General features: G+C 44.1%; 1 protein-coding gene across 1 annotated transcript in view; it reads left to right on the plus strand.

Moving 5' to 3' along the window:
• Positions 1–19,581, plus strand: part of LOC311518087 (ATP-binding cassette sub-family G member 8-like) — a 118,333-nt gene that overhangs the window by 26,790 nt on the left and 71,962 nt on the right. Inside the window, exons 8-11 of the mRNA XM_084623540.1 lie at positions 2,244–2,321; positions 14,565–14,641; positions 15,044–15,114; positions 15,605–15,702. Coding sequence (XP_084479666.1) covers positions 2,244–2,321; positions 14,565–14,641; positions 15,044–15,114; positions 15,605–15,702 — 324 coding nt within the window. The remainder of the gene's footprint in view (positions 1–2,243; positions 2,322–14,564; positions 14,642–15,043; positions 15,115–15,604; positions 15,703–19,581) is intronic.

Below are 19,581 nucleotides of genomic sequence, written 5' to 3' on the forward strand. Positions count from 1 at the left end.
CCCTCTGATCCCACTGAGGGCTACCAAAAGAAACTACACTATTTGCTCAAGAAACTCCCTGAAAAAGCACAAAAACAAATCCGCACAGACACACCCCTGGAACCCCGACCTGGGGTATTCTATCTGCTACCCAAGATCCATAAACCTAGAAATCCTGGACACCACATCATCTCAGGCATTGGCACCCTGACAGCAGGATTGTCTGGCTATGTAGACTCCCTCCTCAGGCCCTACACTACCAGCACTCCCAGCTATCTTCGAGACACCACTGACTTCCTGAGGAAACTACAATCCATCGGTGATCTTCCTGAAAACACCATCCTAACCACTATGGATGTAGAAGCCCTCTACACCAAAATTCCACACAAAGATGGACTACAAGCCGTCAGGAACAGTATCCCCAATAATGTCACGGCAAACCTGGTAACTTTGTCCTCACCCATAACTATTTCACATTTGGGGACAATGTATACCTTCAAATCAGCGGCACTGCTATGGGTACCCGCATGGCCCCACAGTATGCCAACATTTTTATGGCTGACTTAGAACAACGCTTCCTCAGCTCTCTCCCCCTAATGCCCCCACTCTACTTGCACTACACTGATGACATCTTCATCATCTGGACCCATGGAAAAAAAGCCCTTGAGGAATTCCACAATGATTTCAACCATTTTCATCCCACCATCAACCTCAGCCTAGACCAGTCCACACGAGAGATCCACTTCCTGGACGCTACGGTGCTAATAAGCGATGGTCACATAAACACCACCCTATACTGGAAACATACTGACTGCTATGCCTACCTACATGCCTCCAGGTTTCATCCAGACCACACCACACGATTGTCTACAGCTAAGCTCTACGATACAACCGCATTTGCTTCAACCCCTGAGACAGAGACAAACACCCCCCGCTGTTCCTCAGATGTTCTTGTCAACTGCTGGAAATGGCCCAGCTTGATTATCACTACAAAAGGTCCCTTCCCCCCCTTCCCCCCCCCCCGCAACTCTCCTGCTGGTAATAGCTCACCTTACCTGATCACTCTCCTTACAGTGTGTATGGTAACACCCATTGTTTCATGTTCTCTGTGTATATAAATCTCCCCACTGTATTTTCCACTGAATGCATCCGATGATGTGAGCTGTAGCTCACGAAAGCTTATGCTCAAATAAATTTGTTAGTCTCTAAGGTGCCACAAAGTCCTTCTTTTCTTTTTGCGGATACAGACTAACACGGCTGCTACTCTGAAACTTGCTTACGCAGTCATTTATCATCTGATTTACAAAGGACAAGTAAGTGAGTGGTCACATCTTCTAATGCCTCTCTGTAAATTAACTGATAAGCAATGTCAAAGAGCATTGCAGTTGGTTCCCTCTGTTATTTAAAAAAAAAAATTCAAGAAATGCACCGTTCATTTTCATGAAGCAATTGATCCTCCTGGGCCTGGACTGACATATTGTGACAGCTTCCATACTGAGTCCTTTAGCTGGCAGTACAATATACTGCTGTGTGACCAACTATTTGAGCTTTTTAATTCTTACTAGCAGTGTACTATGCATTCTTTCATACCCAGGTTTTGCTTTATTAAAAAAAAATCATGATTTTCTTGACTCAGTAAATGATTCAGAACATAATGGACACAGGATGAAATCCCGGTCCCTTTGAAGTCCAGGATGTTACCCACAGTTTTTCCAAGAAAGGTCATTATATGATCTTGTACATATACTGAACAGGCACAGTTACTGATTAAAAGGGGTGTGTGTGTGTGTGTATTTGTATGCACATACCTTAATTGGTATGACTGGTGGAGTTTAGAGGGTATACAGCCATAGGTCAAAAGACAGTCAAATATTGTGACGTAAAAAGAGAAGATTACCATATAGTACGGCAATGTTGTTACTTTTTAAATTTTAAAGCAGGAGAGAACAATGACTCATTGGAAATTGAATACACATCCCCAGTTAAGAGGCTCCTTCAGGCAATAATTAAGCTTGAGCCTGGAGTAACAGATTGCCTGTAATAGGAGTCCTCTATAGAAAAATAAAAATTGTAACTACTCTTTTAAGTCACAATAGATGGTTATTGAATTCTGTATTGAGAGATAATTATATTATACAACTTTTCACTTAAAAATAAAAAGTGATAGCTAAACGCCTTCATTGTAGCATAACCATCTAATGCAGTTTATATTAAAAAAAATAATATTCTCAGTGTAAAAATGTTTTTTATATGTACTTCTTCAGGAGTTTGACTCTGAGATGAGGAAAATAATGTGCAAGACACTGAGATTTGTTTCGCATTATTACGGAGCATCACTAGTGGTTTGTATAGTCTTTTTTTGTTGGGGGAGGAGAGGAATGGGCACTATTTGTGAGATGAAACAATAACTAAAATAGATATATAAAACATTTAGATAAACATGATACGATTGGGACAAATCAGTAAGGCTCATGATGGCTTTCTCCATGAGTGAACCTGTTAATAGGGATGTTGGGGTCTGCAGAGGAAGTGTGGGGTATATCAAGTGAGTAAACCAGCTCTGAGAGTCCACCAGTCAGAATCCCTGCAGAGGACACACAGGGGCTATGCCCCCCATCACAGAACATGGTATAAACAACCCCCAACAACATAGGTGTCCTGCACCTTGCTGCAGTATTCCAAAAGAGGACGGCTTTCCCCATAGATTTTCTGTGCAAGGTCCTTTTACTGAAGCTTTATGTTAGGATGACACCATTTGTGCCTTCATATCTTGTCTCCTCTACCAGATATGTTAGAGTATTAAACTTCTTACACCCATAACTTTGGATCCTTTTAAGAGGTGCTACAGATAAAAGGCATAGATCACTCTTCCATCAAGGGGATAATAACATTTTCTTAGCATAAATGGAAAACTTTATCTTGCTACTGGAATTGTTACAAATAAAATTCCTCATAGTGAATAAAATCACTCTGGTTAAAGGTAGTGAAAACCAAATTAACAAAATCTAGTTAATTTTGATGAGTTTCACTATTTTATTGTGCCATGTACTGTAGATACTCTGTGGTATTTATTAAGTAAATAGACTGGGCTACATGCTAGCTACTGCAGGAAAATTGGCTTAAATGAGTGTGCATACATGCTTCAAAAGTAATAGTCACAGTAGTTACAGCCCTATCTGAGAGACTAACAAATTTATTTGGGCATAAGCTTTCATGGGCTAAAACCCACTTCATCAGATGCATGGAGTGGAACATACAGTAGGGAGGTATAAATACACAGCATATGAAAAGATGGGAGTTGCCTTACCAAGTGGGGGGTCCGTGCTAACGAGCCAATTCAATTAAGGTGGAAGTGGGCTATTCTCAACAGTTGACAAGAAAGGGTTGTGGGAGACCTAGGGCTTGATCCCATTGAAGCCAATGGCAAAATTTCCATTCACTTTGATACTGCAGGTCGAGAGCCACAGAGAGTGCCTCTCAGGCCCTGTCTACCTAAGAAAGTTGTGCTAGTTTAGCTTAAGATGTGATTTTAAATTGATGTAGTTAAACTGGTACAAAAAGCTAGTGGACACTCACTCTTATTTAATTTTACCAGTGACTTATTTTGGTTTAACTTAAATTGATTCCTAATTGACTTAATGTATAATGAAATAAACTTGGTTTAAACTGATATAAAAATGTCAGTACAGCCCTTTGGATTGATTTAGCATCACACCTTAAGGTAGGGTAGTGCAAACTTTCTCATGTAGCCAAGGCTTGAGAGCTGTACTTTAGGTCCTCCACAAGTGAAGTTTCAGTGAAGCATGGGGGAGTTCTCAGAAAGGCCATCATAGTGGCAGCCATCCTCCACTGTGTACCAGAGCTAGAGGGTAGATTTTTGTTCTGGTTTATGGTGTGTGCATATGTGCACTCCAAACCAGAATTTGACCCTTAGGATTAGATTTCACTAAATTTAGAAGAATGTTAAGGTGTCCTCTAAGCCTCTGTGTGGCCTATGTCAGTTAAAAACATTTGACCCCCCTGCACTGGTGTCTGGGGACCAAATCCTCATCCTACTGAAATACGTGGCAGAAGTTTCTTTTTCACATGCTTGCACATGTCCGTTCCACTGTAGGTTTGTGTGTACCTTGTGCAGTTGTCAGACAAGTTTTTTCCCTCAGTGGTACTCGCTGGGGTGGCCACGGCATACTGGTATAAGGGGACAGAGCTGCCCTGACTCCCCCCCAACCCCTCCCCAGTACTTTCATACTGCCAGTGACAGTTGTTGGAGTGATCTCAGACTTGTTGGCATAAGCTTCCCTCATTCCTTTGCATATATACCTTGTTATTGTTAGGAGGTAGTTAGTTAAGTTTAAGTTAGTTTTAGCAACAGATTTTAGTCTTAGGTCTTTTTGGACTAGTTTTCATCTTTTGGTATTGATACCAAAATGATGCCACACTCACCAGGTTTTAAGTTCTGCCGCACATATGCTAAGCCTGTGCTGATCAGTGACCCACACCCAGCCATTTGAAATGTTTGGCAGAATCCTACATATGTGACAAATGTCGAGGTTTGTAAGGGATTTAAGCCCCACTCAAAGAAAGATAGAGTGGCAAGGCTCAAATGTTTGCTCATGGAGGCAGCACTTTGTCCCCTATAGGACTTGTTTCATGCAAAGAGTGCCCCAAGTACATCAGCCTTAGTACACAGTGCAGTAGAGATGTCCACAACTCCTCAGTCCCATTCAGTGATGTCAAAGAAAAGGCTTAGACGCTTCTCAGGCTCAGTACCTCAATCGGGGATGTCGGTGCTGAAGCCTAGTAGAGGCAGAGACTCTAGGACGTTCAGGAGAGAGACTCTAAGATATGCTGGAGCAGTCTTCAGCTAAGAAGAAGGGATTGCCACCTTCAGAGCCTGTTCCAGGTCTGTTGAGGGCATCTCCTGAAAGATCTCTGTGGCAGACTATCAGTCATTGCCTCTCCCAACCACCCCAGAGTCGTATGCATCCCCAAGGGACCAGCTTAGCCTCTCAGTACCACCATCCCCAGTAGTACAAGAAGGTTTACAGTCGGTACTGATGCTTGCAGCACCTACCTCTCCATGTCAGAAACTCACAGTACCATTACCTTCCAAGTTTCCACAAAGGCTACTGCAGTCAAAGGGCAAGCCTCCAATGATATCTCCAGTACTACCATGCTCAGGCTCAGGCTACCTATCCCCAGTCCCAACTGTTTCTGACCCCCTAATGTCAGACATTTCAGATTCTTCCTCTTTGCACTTAGAGGTGCATTCCTCTGTGTCCCATCCAAGACAGAGGGCATATTGTCCATCTTAGAGTTGAGGACTGCGGATTACGCAACAGTCAAGCACTGGCCTCATCCTCTTAAGGGTGATGGGCTGGTCAAAGTTGGGACTGAGTCCCATATGAGAGTCTACTCTGGACACTGTGGGGCATCCCTCCTCTGGCTTGGACCTCCCTGTAACTTTCTCATTCTTTGTCATCAACACTGCTATGGGGATGTTGGCAGCAAGAGCATCATTATCTGGTTCCCAGTACCAAGATCGGTACCGAGCTTTCAGAAGTTACCCAAGCGGCTTCCCCACCACAAGTCATGGAGTAGCCACCAACTCAGAATCTTGTGGTATCCTCTTCTTCATCTCCAGATGAGGCTGTTGAGGCAACAAGCGAGTCACTACCACCCAACGGCTCATCAAGATCTGTTGAGAAGAGTGGCTTCTGTTCTTGACATTCAGGCAGAAGAGATGTGTGAAAGCTCACACAAATTGGTGGAAATTCTGGAATCGACAGCCCCTGCCAGGGTGGCTCTGCTGATTAATGAAGCCACTTTGGAGCTGGTCAGGGCGCTGTGGCAGACACCATTCTCCTTACCTCCCACAGCAAAGAGAGTTTAAAGGAGGTACTATGTCCCTGGAAAGGGCCATGAGTATTTGTCCTCTCACCCTCTTCCTGTTCGTTAGCAGCTGCCTCTTGGTGGTGGCAGCTGCTAACAAACAGGAGAGACAAGGACATCAAACATCAATGCTGAAAAGCAAAGAGGTGAACAGACTACTGTTTAGACCCAAACTTTATTCTATAGGGAGTCTGAAGTTTAGGATTGAAAACCTACAGGCACTACTGAGCTGCTATGCCTTCACCCTTTGGGAGAAAATTATAAAATTTAAAAATAAGCTACCAGATAACTGTAGGCAGGTATTCACAGTAATTGTGGATGAAGGCAAGTTGATTGTCCTGGAGAGCAATTCTGGCAATTTGGATGGAGCAGATGTGGTGGCTCAAACCATGGCATCAGTTATTTCTGTGAGAAGATGTTCATGGTTACAGTCATGTGGGCTGCCTACAGAAGTCCAGCAGACCATCCAGAACCTCCCTTTCAAAGGTCCCTCTTTGTTTTCTGATAAGATGGACAATAAACTCCATAGCTATAAAAAATTCAAGAGTGACATTAAAATCTCTTGGAATCTATACTCCTGTGACAAAGAGGAAACATTTCCATCCTCATCAGCCATACAGACACCAAGGCTTTCCTCCCCAATCTCAAGATCCACTGAGGAGAAAGGGCAGGAGTTATAGGAGATTATATCCGTCACCCTCCTCTTCAGCATCAGTAGGCTCATCCCATCCAGCCACCTTGTCTAAACAGACATTTTGATGTGTTGATCAAGGACAGTGTACCAGTTACTGTAGTTCCAGCTGTTTCCCACCTTTTGTTTACAAATCACTTATCCCATTTCCTAAGTGCAGGCCCACATAACATTGGATCAGTGGGTCTGGGAAAAGCCCTCCAGATCATTTCTACCCTTCCTCCCCACACCCCTTCCTCGTCCTTCTTAAGGGACCACTCTCACAAGATAGTCTTTCAGCAGGAGGTCCAGTCACTTCTTCAGGAAGGGGTCATAGCGTGAGTCCCATTGGGCCTCAGGGGGAAGGCACTGCTACTCCCTGATCCTCAAAGCAAAAAAAGATCTCAGGCCTATTTTAGATCTAAAAATTGAACAAATTTCTGAAGAAAATAAAATTGCGCATGGTTATCCTAGCCTTGATTATTCCATCCCTGGAACAGGGTGATTAATACACTGCCCTTAGCTTAAAGAACACTTTACTTCACAACTGTTGGCAGTTCCTCAGATTTGTGCTGAATAGGTCCCTTTATCAGTTTACAGTGCTCCCATTTGGTCTCTTAGCTGCTTTTCGAGTGTTCATAAAGTGTACGGTGGTGGTGGCAGCACATCTACAAAGATCAGCAGTCCATTTGTTCCCGTACCTAGAGGACTGGTTGATTGGAGGTCAGCCCAAAGCTCAGGTGTTATCCAGTGTATCAACTGTCCTGTCCACATTTGATGCGCTGGGGCTCCTAGTAAATTGGGACAAATCCATTTTAAAACCTGTACAGAGGATAGAGTTTATTGGCGTGGTCTTGAACTCCACAAAGGCCAAGACTTTGCTACCACAATCCAGGTTCGAAGCACTACTGGGCTTGGTGCTGCGATGGAAAACATATCGTCTCACCACAGCATGCAGCTGCCTCAGCCTCCTGGGTCGTATGGCAGCATGTACCCACATGGTTCAACTCACCAGGATGCATCTTAGAGAGCTTCAAACGTGGCTAGCATCAGTGTGTGCCCCAAACTGTCATCTTTTGGACAAGGTGGTTTGAGTGCCAGGGTCAGCTTTGTCATCTTTGGATTGGTGGATGAACCCTCTGGAAGTCTTTGTGTGGGGGTGCCCTTCAAACTCCTGGTGCCAACCCTCACTTGAGTCAAAGATACATCAGCCCCAGGTTAGGGGACCCATAGGAGGTCCTTGCAGACTCAAGGTCTCTGGGCACCTTGGGATCTAATGGCTCATGTATTTGTCAGGGAGTTGCCGTGTGACTAGCCTGTTCAGTTTTCCTCCCACATTATAGTAGGAAAGAACTTGTTAATTCTAATGGATAACTCACTGTTTTTTATATCAACAGACAGGGAGGAGTGATGCAGGATAAGTATAAAATTAAAGAATTAAAGTTATCTTAAGTTTGGCTAAGGAAATATATATGTGTTGTAAAGAAAGGCTCCGACTAGCAAGTAGAAGGGAGGACTAATAAGTGATAAGGCCAGAAAGAATAAAGTAGGGAGGATGTCTGGTTCAAAGAATAACTAATGATATAAGGGGAAGTTTCTAGAAAGAAGACCTCTGACCGATAGGGGTGACTACAGATGGTTTTAAATTTTAAACAAAGAGACTCTCTCTTAAAATGAGCCAATACAGCCTGTAGTGGCTTGGAGTGGTTCATAGAATCATAGAATATCAGGGTTGGAAGGGACCCCAGAAGGTCATCTAGTCCAACCCCCTGCTCGAAGCAGGACCAATTCCCAGTTAAATCATCCCAGCCAGGGCTTTGTCAAGCCTGACCTTAAAAACCTCTAAGGAAGGAGATTCTACCACCTCCCTAGGTAACGCATTCCAGTGTTTCGCCACCCTCATAGTGAAAAAGTTTTTCCTAATATCCAATCTAAACCTCCCCCACTGCAACTTGTCCCTCCCTGTCTGTATCAGAGGGAGGCCACTCTGTCTCGCTATGACACCTAGCAGCTGAAAGCCGATCAATAGGGGAATTAGCATGGTCAGGCTCATGTCCCCTGGCTGGGCAGACAGCAAACAAACACAGGCTGTCTGGCCTAAGGTGGGTAGGCTGCCACCCCAGGGGTGGGGTTGGCAGGGGGTAGGGAGACCTGGGGTCACCCTATCCCACTGCATCCCACCCAAGGGCCCTAACAGTAGCAGGGATCCTGCTGAAACATGCTGACTGTGGCTTCAGCAAAAGCAACTGGACGAATGTCTGGTTTCCCTAGGCTACTTCCTATCCCTAGCTGGTCGTATGGCTTCATCACCCTCGTGGTACTCAGCAGATGGCAGTTCCAGCAGCTCCTCGGGGTACTCACTGTGTGGCAGCACCTCCGGATATTTGCCAGGCAGCTGCTCCTCCGGATGTTCCTCCAGAGGCAGGGGTTGATATGTTCCAGTTCGTGGTACAGGAACCAGCAGCAAGGCAGCAGAGTCCAACTCCTTCCCTGGCTCTCCCTCAACTGAGCTGGAAGCCCCGCCTCCTATACTTCCTGTTCTGACTCTTTGCTTCACATGCAAGGGGTGGGCCTGGCCTGGCCTGGCTCTGCCCATCAGGGGGCAGGGAGTAGTTCCTCTCTGTCTGCATAAGAGGGAGACCACTCTGCCTCACTAGACAGCTCTTCCACAACCCACACACCAGTGTTCAAGGCTATGCAATGGGAAAACTCTTGAACAGCAAGAAGGAGGGGAGGAAAGGCCTTGGGAATAAAGGAGGGTATAAATCTTATATAGATTAAGACTGGAAATAAGAGTGAACAGTCTCAAATTGGTTTTTAACTGAAGTCAGCAATTGGCAATGACATCAGTTGTTTGTTGAACGATATAAAAAGTAAACTCTTAAAGAGTTCATTGTTAATACCTGCCTGACCACATTGGAACCAACCAATATGGGTCTAAACATCCCTGGGTTTAGCCCATTTGTAAATAAATGTTTTGTTACTGTTAGGATGACTTCCAAGGAGGTTGTTGGTGGGTGACCGGGCTCAAAGAGGAGCAATCTATCAATAGCCTACATGAAGTCGGGAAGAGCTTGCCATGTGCTTGGGCAAACTCCAGATCCATTAAATTATCTGAAGCACCAGTCCTCAGAATTAGAAATTGAGCAGGGGAGCAGGGATCCCCTCAGAACTGGAGTAGGGCAGGAGAAAGGCCATCAAAAGGATAGGAACAGGTCTGAAGCAAGGCTGGGAATAAGGCAGGCAGAGGAGAGATCGCAGCTGCAGGCATAAGCATTGAGCAGTCCTGGACAATGCCTCTTAGTCAGTCAGGCGATCTGGCCATGCAAGGGTTTCTGCTGCGGTGAGCTAGCTGTTTCCAGGCACAGCTACAGGCTATTTAGGCATGTTTAGAGCAATTGTATAAATATCATTTGGCCTTTGGATTTAGTAAAGGAATATGTGGTTAAATTAGGGTTTGGCAATTTCCCATATTAATATTAATCATTTCAAATATTATTAATAATTCCAATAAGCGTGGTCGACTCAGCTATGCCAGGAAGCAATTCGCCTCTTGGACTTTTGGATAACCAATTGTGACGGGGCAAGGCCAGATGGCTATAGGAAAGTAGTGAGAAACAGATATGTTAGCCCCAGGCTAAACAAATCCCTGTTACCATGGTAACCAATGTTGCTCCAGGTTAATCAAGATACCTGGGGCCAATTAAGTTCCTTCCAAAAAGCAGTGGAGACAGGCAGGTTGATTGGGACACCTGAAGCCAATCAGGGGCTAGTTAAACTAGTGAAACGAGTTAAAAGCCTCTCACTTAGTCAGGTGGGGGTGGGGTGTGTATCAGGAGCTGTAGAAGGGAGCCATGCTGCTGGAGAAATGGAGCAGTACGAACCTTATCAGGCACAAGAAAGGAGGCCCTGAGGTAAGGGTGATGAAGATATTGAGGAAGTGGGGGTAGCTGTGGGGAAGTGGCCCAGGGAATCGTACTCATCCAGTTTCCAAAAAGTCAGCTACCAAGAGCTACTACTATCAGGGTCCCTGGGCTGGAGCCTGGAGTAGAGGGTGGACCTGGGCTCCCCCCTCCCCTCCCTGACTAATCACTGAGACTGGGAGACAACAGAGACTGTGTGAGGGAGGATAACTTCTCCCCACCTCCCTTGTTGGCTTATGATGAAAATGGCTCAGTAGGCTGCGACCCTTGCCTCTACCGAGAAAAGGGCTACATGGAGGGTCACAGTGAGCCTCTGAGGCTAGCATAATCTGCCAGGAAGCATGGGACCCACTGAGACAAGGTTAGAGCTTTGTCACACAATTCAATAAATTTCAGCACTGCTTACCTTCCAAGGAAGTAGAACATGTTGGCAGATCAACAGAGCAGGAGCTTCTTCTATCACCACAAGTGGTCTTTAGACCTGGACATTGCCAGATCAATCTTCCAACTCTGAGGGATTCCTCAAGCGGACCTGTTTGCAACAAAGTCCAATAGAAAATGCCATCGGTTTTGTACCTGGGGAGGTCTCAGCCAGGTTCATTGACAGGTGCTTTTCTGCTACCCTGAAAGGATCCCCCCACTTCCATATGTCTTCCCTCCAATTCAGAGTCAAACAAACCATGCTCGTCTCATCCCTTTAGCACCGGCATGGCCTCAACAGCAATTGTACTTGGCTCTATTGACCTTGTCAGGGTTCCTTCCCCACTTTGAACTCTGGGGTACAGATGTGGGGACCCGCATAAAAGACCCCAAGCTTATTTTTACCAGCTTAGGTTAAAAACTTTCCTAAGGCACAAATTCTGCCCTGTCCTTGAACAGTATGCTGCCACCACCAAGTGATTTAGACAAAGAACCAGGGCAAGGACCACTTGGAGTCCTATTCCCCCAAAATATTCCCCCAGGCCCTACACCCCCTTTCCTGGGGAAGGCTTGAGAATAATATCCTCACCAGTTGGTACGGGTGAACACAGACCCAAACCCTTGGATCTTAAGAACAATAAAAAATCAATCAGGTTCTTAAAAGAAGAATTTATTTTAAAGAAAAGGGAAAAGAATCACTTCTGTAAAATCAGGATGGTAAATCTTTACAGGGAAATCAGATTCAAAACACAGAGGATTCCTCTCTAGGCAAAACCTTAAAGTTACAAAAAACCGGGATAAACCTCCCCCCGGCAAAGGGAAAATTCACAAATTGAAAACAAAAGGTAATCTAATGAACCTTGCCTTATTTACTTACTTGTAATATCCGAGACTTGTACAGGATGGTTTATAGGAGAAGGAGTTTTTTGACCTGATGCTTCTCTGCTTTCCCCAGAGAACATACCAACAAAGCCTAGCCTGCCCCGCCCCACCCCTAAGATTTGAAAGTATCTTCTTTCCCCGTTGGTCCTTTTGGTCAGATGCCAACCAGGTTATTTGAGCTTCTTAACCCCTTCCTTAAGGAGGAATTCTAGGCTACCCTTGTCTGTATGGTTAAGACAGACCTTGTCAATCAAGCCTCTGCTCTCTCTCCTGCTGGAGCCATATGTGATTTTTCAGGACCATAGTTGCCTGCTCCATCCCAACCTATGAGACCTCCACCTGATGGCGTAGATACTACATGGTTAATGCGTTTGGAGAAATCCTGTTTTAACGATGTCTAGGAATTGCTTCTCAATAGTAAAAAGAAAAGGAGTACTTGTGGCACCTCAAGGTGCCACAAGTACTCCTTTTCTTTTTGTGAATACAGACTAACACGGCTGTTACTATGAAACTTCTCAATAGTAGAAAATCCTCAGCTGGGGCACTTACCTGGCTAAGTGAAAGCACTTCTCCATTTGGTCCCGGCAGAAAGGCGTATTCCCAGAGCATGCACCGCTGAACCTCATGCTGGATTATCTCCTATACCTAAAAAATCAGAGATTGGCAATTAGCTCTGTAAGAGTACATCTGGCAGCTATCATAGCCTTCCATATCTTGGTGTATAGTAGATCCCTTTTCTCCAACCCCGTTGCTATCCAGTTGCTGAAGGGTTTGATCAGATTGTACCTGCATGTGCAAGATCCTGTCTCTCTTTGGGATCTGAACTTGGTCCTAGCAAAGCTGATGGGACCACCATTTGAACCCCTTGAAATTTGCTCTCTGTTCAACCTCTTTCAATGTTGCCATTATCTCAGCCAGAAGGGTGGGTGAGTTGAGATACTTAGTGTCAGAGCCTCCCTATACAGTTTTCCATAAAGATCATGTTTATCTCTTCCCTCGCCCAAATTTTTTCACAAAAGTACTTTCTAATTTTCATGTTAAACAGGCAATCAGTTTGCCAACATTATTCCCAAAACCCCATGTGCATAGAGATGAGGAGAGACTTAACTGACTGGATGTGAGAGGGGCCTTAGCTTTCTACATGGAGCATACTAACTCGTTTAAATCTTCCATGCAGTTGTTCATTGCGGTTTCAGGCAAGGCTAAAGGCCAGCCAGTTTTCACTCAGAAAATCTCATCCTGGATCTCCTTGTGAATTTGTACATGCTACCAGTTGGCTAATATAGCCCCACCAGCTAGAGTATTGGCTTGTTCTACTAGAGCACAGACAACTTCAGCTGCTTTTTTGGTGCAAGAGCTGATCATAGACATAGTAAAGCAGCGACTTGGTCATTAGCGCACATTTTTGCTTCTGATTATGCTATTTCCCATCAGTCCAGGGATGAAGCCAATTTCAGATGCATTGTCCTACAGTCACTGTTCAAAGAGACTCCAAGCCCACTTCCATGTTTGTCTGCTTATGAATCACCTACAGTGGAATAGACATGTGCAAGCACTCGAAGAAAAAATGGTTACCTAGATTTCTGTAACTGTTGTTCCTGGATATGTGTTGCACATGTGCATTCCATGGCCCCCCCTTCCTTTCTCTCTCTATCGGAATCTATCTGGTATGAAGGAACTGCAAGGGTTGGAAGTGTCTCCACCCTCTTATACCAGCATATAGTGTCATATGGTGACAGAAGGGCTCTCAAGTTGTCCCAAGGGGTATCGCTGAGGGAAAAAGTTCTCCCAAATCTGTACATGAGGAAGGTGCACACCTACAGTTGAAAGAAACCATCTTGAAAAACAACAGTTACAGAGAGGTAGGTAACAGTTTCTTTTCTTCATTAGAATAGGACTTGGCCCTAGAAGATATAGGTTTGTTGTTGAAAAACAAGTCAGAAGCTGAGAGAGGATGCTGCTTGAAAAAGCATTTTAGGAACCCTCTTCCGAGTAATTTGTACTATCAAACCTTATCCTGCCACTGACTGTAAAACTGCTTTTTATCATATGATTTAAGTCCCAAGAGAACATGTTTGTAGTTGTTCGTTACATTACAGCTCTCCATGTTCATGGCATTCTGGACAATTTTCACTATAGTTGAAAGTTTTAATAATTCATTAGTCTTTTTTGCAAAAGGTCTGTCTCTCTAAGTTTAAACTGAATAAATCAAAAATGTGAGCCCATACGATATTACAGAATTCCATCTTCTGTTCTTTTTCATTTTGTCTTTCTTGACATCTGTAGTCACTGACAAATACATTAGTCCTTTAAACAAAGTGGGGCAGATTTGTATGTCAAATACCACTGTAAATTGGGAGTAACTCTAATGAAGCAATTAATTTGCACTACTGTAACTGAGGCCTAGTCCACACTAGGAATTTACGTTGTTATACCTACATCTCTCATGAGTGTGAAAAATCCAAACCCAAGAGACATAGCTATGCTGATCTAACCCCTGGTATAGACAGTGCTAGGTTGATGGAAGTATTTTACCAGCGACCTAGCTCCTGCCTCTCGAGGAGTTGGATTACCTAAATGAATAGGAGAATCCCTCCCATCGGTGTAGGTAGCATCTACATTGAAGCACTATAGTGGTGAAGCGCTGCTGCTGTAGTATTTTTGGTATAGAGAAGCCCTGATGTTAGACTGTAGCCCAGTTTCTCTAGCTGTAATCCTCACTTGCACAAAACCTAATTTACGTTACAAATTTCTGTGAGGAAAGAGCATAACGTGCTTTATTCTTTAATTTCTTTCAGTTTACCAGCAAATCTGAGGCCCTCCTGCTGAAAGCCCGTGTTCTTATTAATCATTTGGCATTTGGCTTTGACAGAAGGTAACAACTACTCTCCCCTACTATTGACAGTTTTGCACACAGTTTATTGTTGGCTATTTGTAAATGTCTTTTCAAAGCTAGGTTTTCAGCCTAAAAGTCATCAAAATATATTTTCTCCAAAGATACCATCTGTAGAAGATTATCACTCTTGAAGTCTTACTCTTGGGCCTTGGCAGCTTAACACAAGGCAGATGGAACTCCCTATGTTCTTAAGGATTTTTGGTCCCTAAAGAAAGTAGTAGTGGAGAGGACCACAAGCCACCACCAACCACCCTTGATCATGTTTTTTAGGTGTATTTGGAGCCAAATATAAAGCTTAGCTTTGGCCTATATAGTGTAACTATTTGACAATAGTTTGATTACTAATATGAACTTGGTTTGTTTTTTTTTTAATCTGTTTAGCAAATCCGTATCAGTGGATCAGAATAAACCATTGTTTATCCCAGCAGGATTGGATTCTCTAAATCAAATAGGTTGGTGAACTTCTTGTCCAACATTTTTGTTGCTCAAATAGCTTATTAAAATGAGAGGAAACAAGTTTAAAACAGATAAAGAAATACTAATTTATACAAAATTAATTTAACCTGTGGAACTCAGTGCTACATTACATTATTGAGGCAAATAGCTTAGCAAACTTAAAAGAAAGGTTAAAATTTTATATTCCTAAGAATAGCCTCTGCAGTTACACTAGTTAAGATAAAAATTTTAAGGGCTTTTGGGCTTCATAATTCTAGTTGTGAATTGATAACTGGTTTGGGTCAAGAAGAAAATACCTTATTGTAAAGTCTTACACAGTTAATTTCATAATGGGGGACTTACACCTTCTTCAAGTTCATCTGCCACTTGTCACTGTTGAATACAGAATACTATACTAGAAGGATCATTGGCTTGACATGATATGGTAATTTCAGTATTGTTGGGACAACATGCTGATGCCCTTCTATATCCTGCTGTGATCTTTAGGACCACCACCCGCCTCTGACCGTGATATTGGAAAACTACATGCACATACACCTGTGGATTTGTGGAAAAAAATATATGAGAAAACATTTCCACCTAAGGTATGTATTTTTATTTTTGCTTAACAGCTCCTTTCTTCATTCAGAACAGATGAGTAATGACTTCCATCTGTGGAATTCAGAGGCAGTCCAGTACTGTTGCTGGAAACTGCAGGACTAAAGGTCTGCCTTCAGCTCAGGCCATCAGAATTTCTGCTGCTGGCAGCAGAGCCAGTTTGCAGTTTGATTTCTCCTGAGCATTTTATTTATAACTTAATTTTTATTTGCTTTTGTGTAGTAGTGACTTAATTTCAACTTCCTCATTCCCTCTTCTCAGCTGAAGAATCAGTTGAACACTGAGGCTTTAATCCTCTCGTTTATCTGAAATAGCACTCCTCAAGTGGGCTTCCATCTCCTCCCATCCCCCAGAAGTAGAGAAGCCCTGCAAGCATGATTCAAATTCAAGACATGCTATAGGCAGCTTTTCTGGAGCCTCCCAGGCTGCACTATGCCCTGCTGCCACAAGCCCTCCCTCTGCCACTGCTTCCTCCCCCATCGCTCCTCCACTGCAGGGTCAGGGAGCTTCTCCCCCTTCCGTCCAGCCTCCCTGCATCTGGACCTTCCATACCCACACACCCCTGCCAAGCCTTGCTCCATATACCCAGAACCCCCCTAGTTCTCCATACCCGAAGATCACCCTATTGAACCTCAACCCCTGCATCTGGAGCCCCCCTGCACCCAGACCACCCTGCATTGAGCTCCCTGCACTCAGACCGCCACTCTAACGAGCCCCACCCCCCTGCACCACCTTGAGCCCCCACATCGAGACCCCCCACACCATTGACTCCCAACTAGCGGCACCCAGACCCCCACCCCACCAAGCCCCACTCCTCCAGCATCCAGACCCCTCCTCTGAGCCCCAACCACCTTCACCTGGAAGCCCCTACAGAGTCCCATTGCCCCTGCACCTGGACCCCCCGCAACAAGTCTTTGTGCATCCAGATCCCCCCACTGAGCCTCCTGCACCCAGATGTTCCCACACAGAATCTTCTCACCACATACCTAGATGACCCCGCACTGAGCCCCTCCATGCTTGGGTCCTGCCTGGTAGAGCCTGTCTGCCCCACACTTGGTGTGCCTGGCGCAGAGGGGCAGGGCGCCAGGGTGTTTCTGGGGCAGGCTCAGGCCTTGTGCTGTGTCAGGGTCAGGTGCAGCCTCACCACTGAGTCTGTGTCTGGGGGCTGAGGGATGGGAAGGCTGATCTCCCTCCTTCGTACAACCAGTGGCCTGTGCTCCTCACTGCCTTGCTGAAGCCTTTGCATTTATTAATTAACAAATAAAACTTGCAAAATTTAAAAATATTGTGCAAGGATTTTTCTTGAGTCCTGGTGTTTGTGACAAGAACAGTGGCTCAGTAGCTACAAAAGCACCCATGTTCATACCCATGAATAGCAATCAGTCATCTCAGCAGATACCCTTTGCATCCAAACTTACAGGTGTGAGGCTTTTGGGGGAAATATAAAAAAAAAAATAGGGCCTCCCTGCTTTCTCAATTACTTACTAATTTTTTTGGCGCAGAATGCCCTCAGAAGTATCTTATATCTGTGAGGTCCTGTCCCATGAAGCAGCGTAATAAGAATTGTGCCTGTCTGGTTTTCAGTCCATGGACCCTTACTCTGTTAGGGAAAGAGGCTTAGAATCTGAAGGATGGGAATGGGTTTTTCTTCACCTTTCTATAGGCTGGCTCCTCATTAAAACATATGATGCACTCTAGGAAGTGTGTACCCAAAATAGAGATATAATAGGACTCAATTCCCCATGCAGCTTCACCATCATGGAATTACTGGGGCGAGGGAGGGGTAAATAAGTAATCTCCCATGTTCACAATAACTCCTCATTTAGTGATTTAAAACCCAGAATGGTACTCAGTCTCTCCTGAAGTACACAAATGGGTGTGGGTCATCCTGGGGAAGCAGGCAGGCTTCCATTCAGGCACCCAGTGCAATCTAGTGGGCTGTATCCACAATCAGGTATTTGTCCCAGTATCTCTCCTCAGTTAAATAGTATGAGATCAGGTTGAGTAGTATGCTACGTCCTTCCTATAAACAAGTAGGCAAAAACCTCTCCTAGGACAGGAAGACAATGACTCAAAAGGAACTCATTAATAACAATAATTGTAATAAATATCTTCCCCTTCAAGCAGAATGAGGTACATGTTTTTCCGTATTCACCTCCTTGTGAGGACACCTCATAAAATCTAGATGGGTACTTCTGGTTAAAATGAAGTGTTGAACTAAGACATAGTTCCCTTAGGAAGGGGACTTCCTTCCAAAAGATCCCATAGACCATAAGAGTGAGGAAAGTACAATGAAATTTCAAAACCTTAACTATCCATTAAGGCCACAAGTATTCCCTGTATTTAAGAAGGAAAACCTAGCCAATGGCAAGCAAGTGGCTTGTCATCTAGGCACTTGCTTGAGTGCAAGAGGTCTTGGGTTCATATTCTGGTCAAGTCCTTGCAATAGTATGCAAAATGTCTTTTATCTGGCAATTTTTCTTGGGCCCTGGTGTTTGTGACAAGAACAGTGGCTCAGTAGCTACAAAAGCACCCATGTTCATACCCATGAATAGCAATCAGTCATCCCTGCAGACACCCTTTGCATCCAGACTTGCAGGTGTGAGGCTTTTGGGGGGAAATTAAAAAAAAAAATAGGGCCTCCCTGCTTTCTCAATTACTAACTCTCACTATCAAAGCCAGCATCACAATCTGTTAGTCACTACCCATACCAAAGGTATTCAAGTAGAGACTAGTCTTCTACTAAAAATAAGATCTATATGGAGGAGAAACTTCCAATGAAGACTGGGCACACTTTCTTCCCAAATCAACAGAATTCTCAGCAAGGGGAAGACAAAATGATATTTGTGTATGAGAACTTACAATTCCCACACAAGGAATGTTACTTTTGATCTACCCTCTGCACCCAGAGTCCTAAGAAATGGCTTGTAGTAGTCACAGCAAAGTTCAGATTGCAAGTATATTCGTTAACAGACAACATCCCAGTCAGTGCTCTGTCCAGAGAAACTGACTAACATAATTTACCAGATGGCGGAAAAGATTCAGACATACCAAGTGTTCAAAATCAAGAACTTTTGAGACCAGTGCAGAGAATCGTATTAGCCATTTCCTGGCAGCTGTCAACTATAGCCAGTTGTCTCCAGCAATTAGAATGGTTGGTGCCATGCATCAGAATTATGGACCCATGAAGACATAGAACCTTACCAGATGCAGTGCAAAATTAAGTGTCATTCCCAGATGTCCCATTAGGGATAGGTAAATGCAAGTAACTTGCAGAAAGCTAACCCAACCACTCTATACCCTTGCATACTCACTACAGAAGCAAACTTCACAAGGTGGGGAGCAAATCTGGAAGACAAGATGACCCAGAGGTCATGGTCCCTCACTCAGGAAAAGGAAAACATCCAGTTCTGTTAAGTGCACACTTTGTGCTGTACAGTTTTCTAAATCTCACAGTACATATATTTTTAGATTTCAGAGTAGCAGCCGTGTTAGTCTGTGTTCGCAAAAAGAAAAGGAGTACTTGTGGCACCTTAGAGACTAACCAATTTATTTGAGCATAAGCTTTCGGATCCGATGAAGTGAGCTGTAGCTCATGAAAGCTTATGCTCAAATAAATTGGTTTTTTTGCATATATTTTTAGTTTGCTTTAACAGGTCTGTCAATGGTGTGTCTGAACACCAATATAGGAATGGCCATATGAGATCAATACCAGTGATCTGTCAAGTCCAGAATTCTGTCTCTGATTGTGGCCAATACCAGCTCTTTCCGAGGAAGGTGCAAGAAACCCTGTAGTGAACATTTATGGAATAATTTGTCCATCGTGGACATTTCCTCATTCGTCATAATTAGAGGTTGGCTTGTGC

Source organism: Lepidochelys olivacea (genome assembly GCF_965140295.1).
Source record: "Lepidochelys olivacea isolate rLepOli2 genome assembly, chromosome: 3".
Taxonomy (NCBI): Eukaryota; Metazoa; Chordata; order Testudines; family Cheloniidae; genus Lepidochelys; species Lepidochelys olivacea.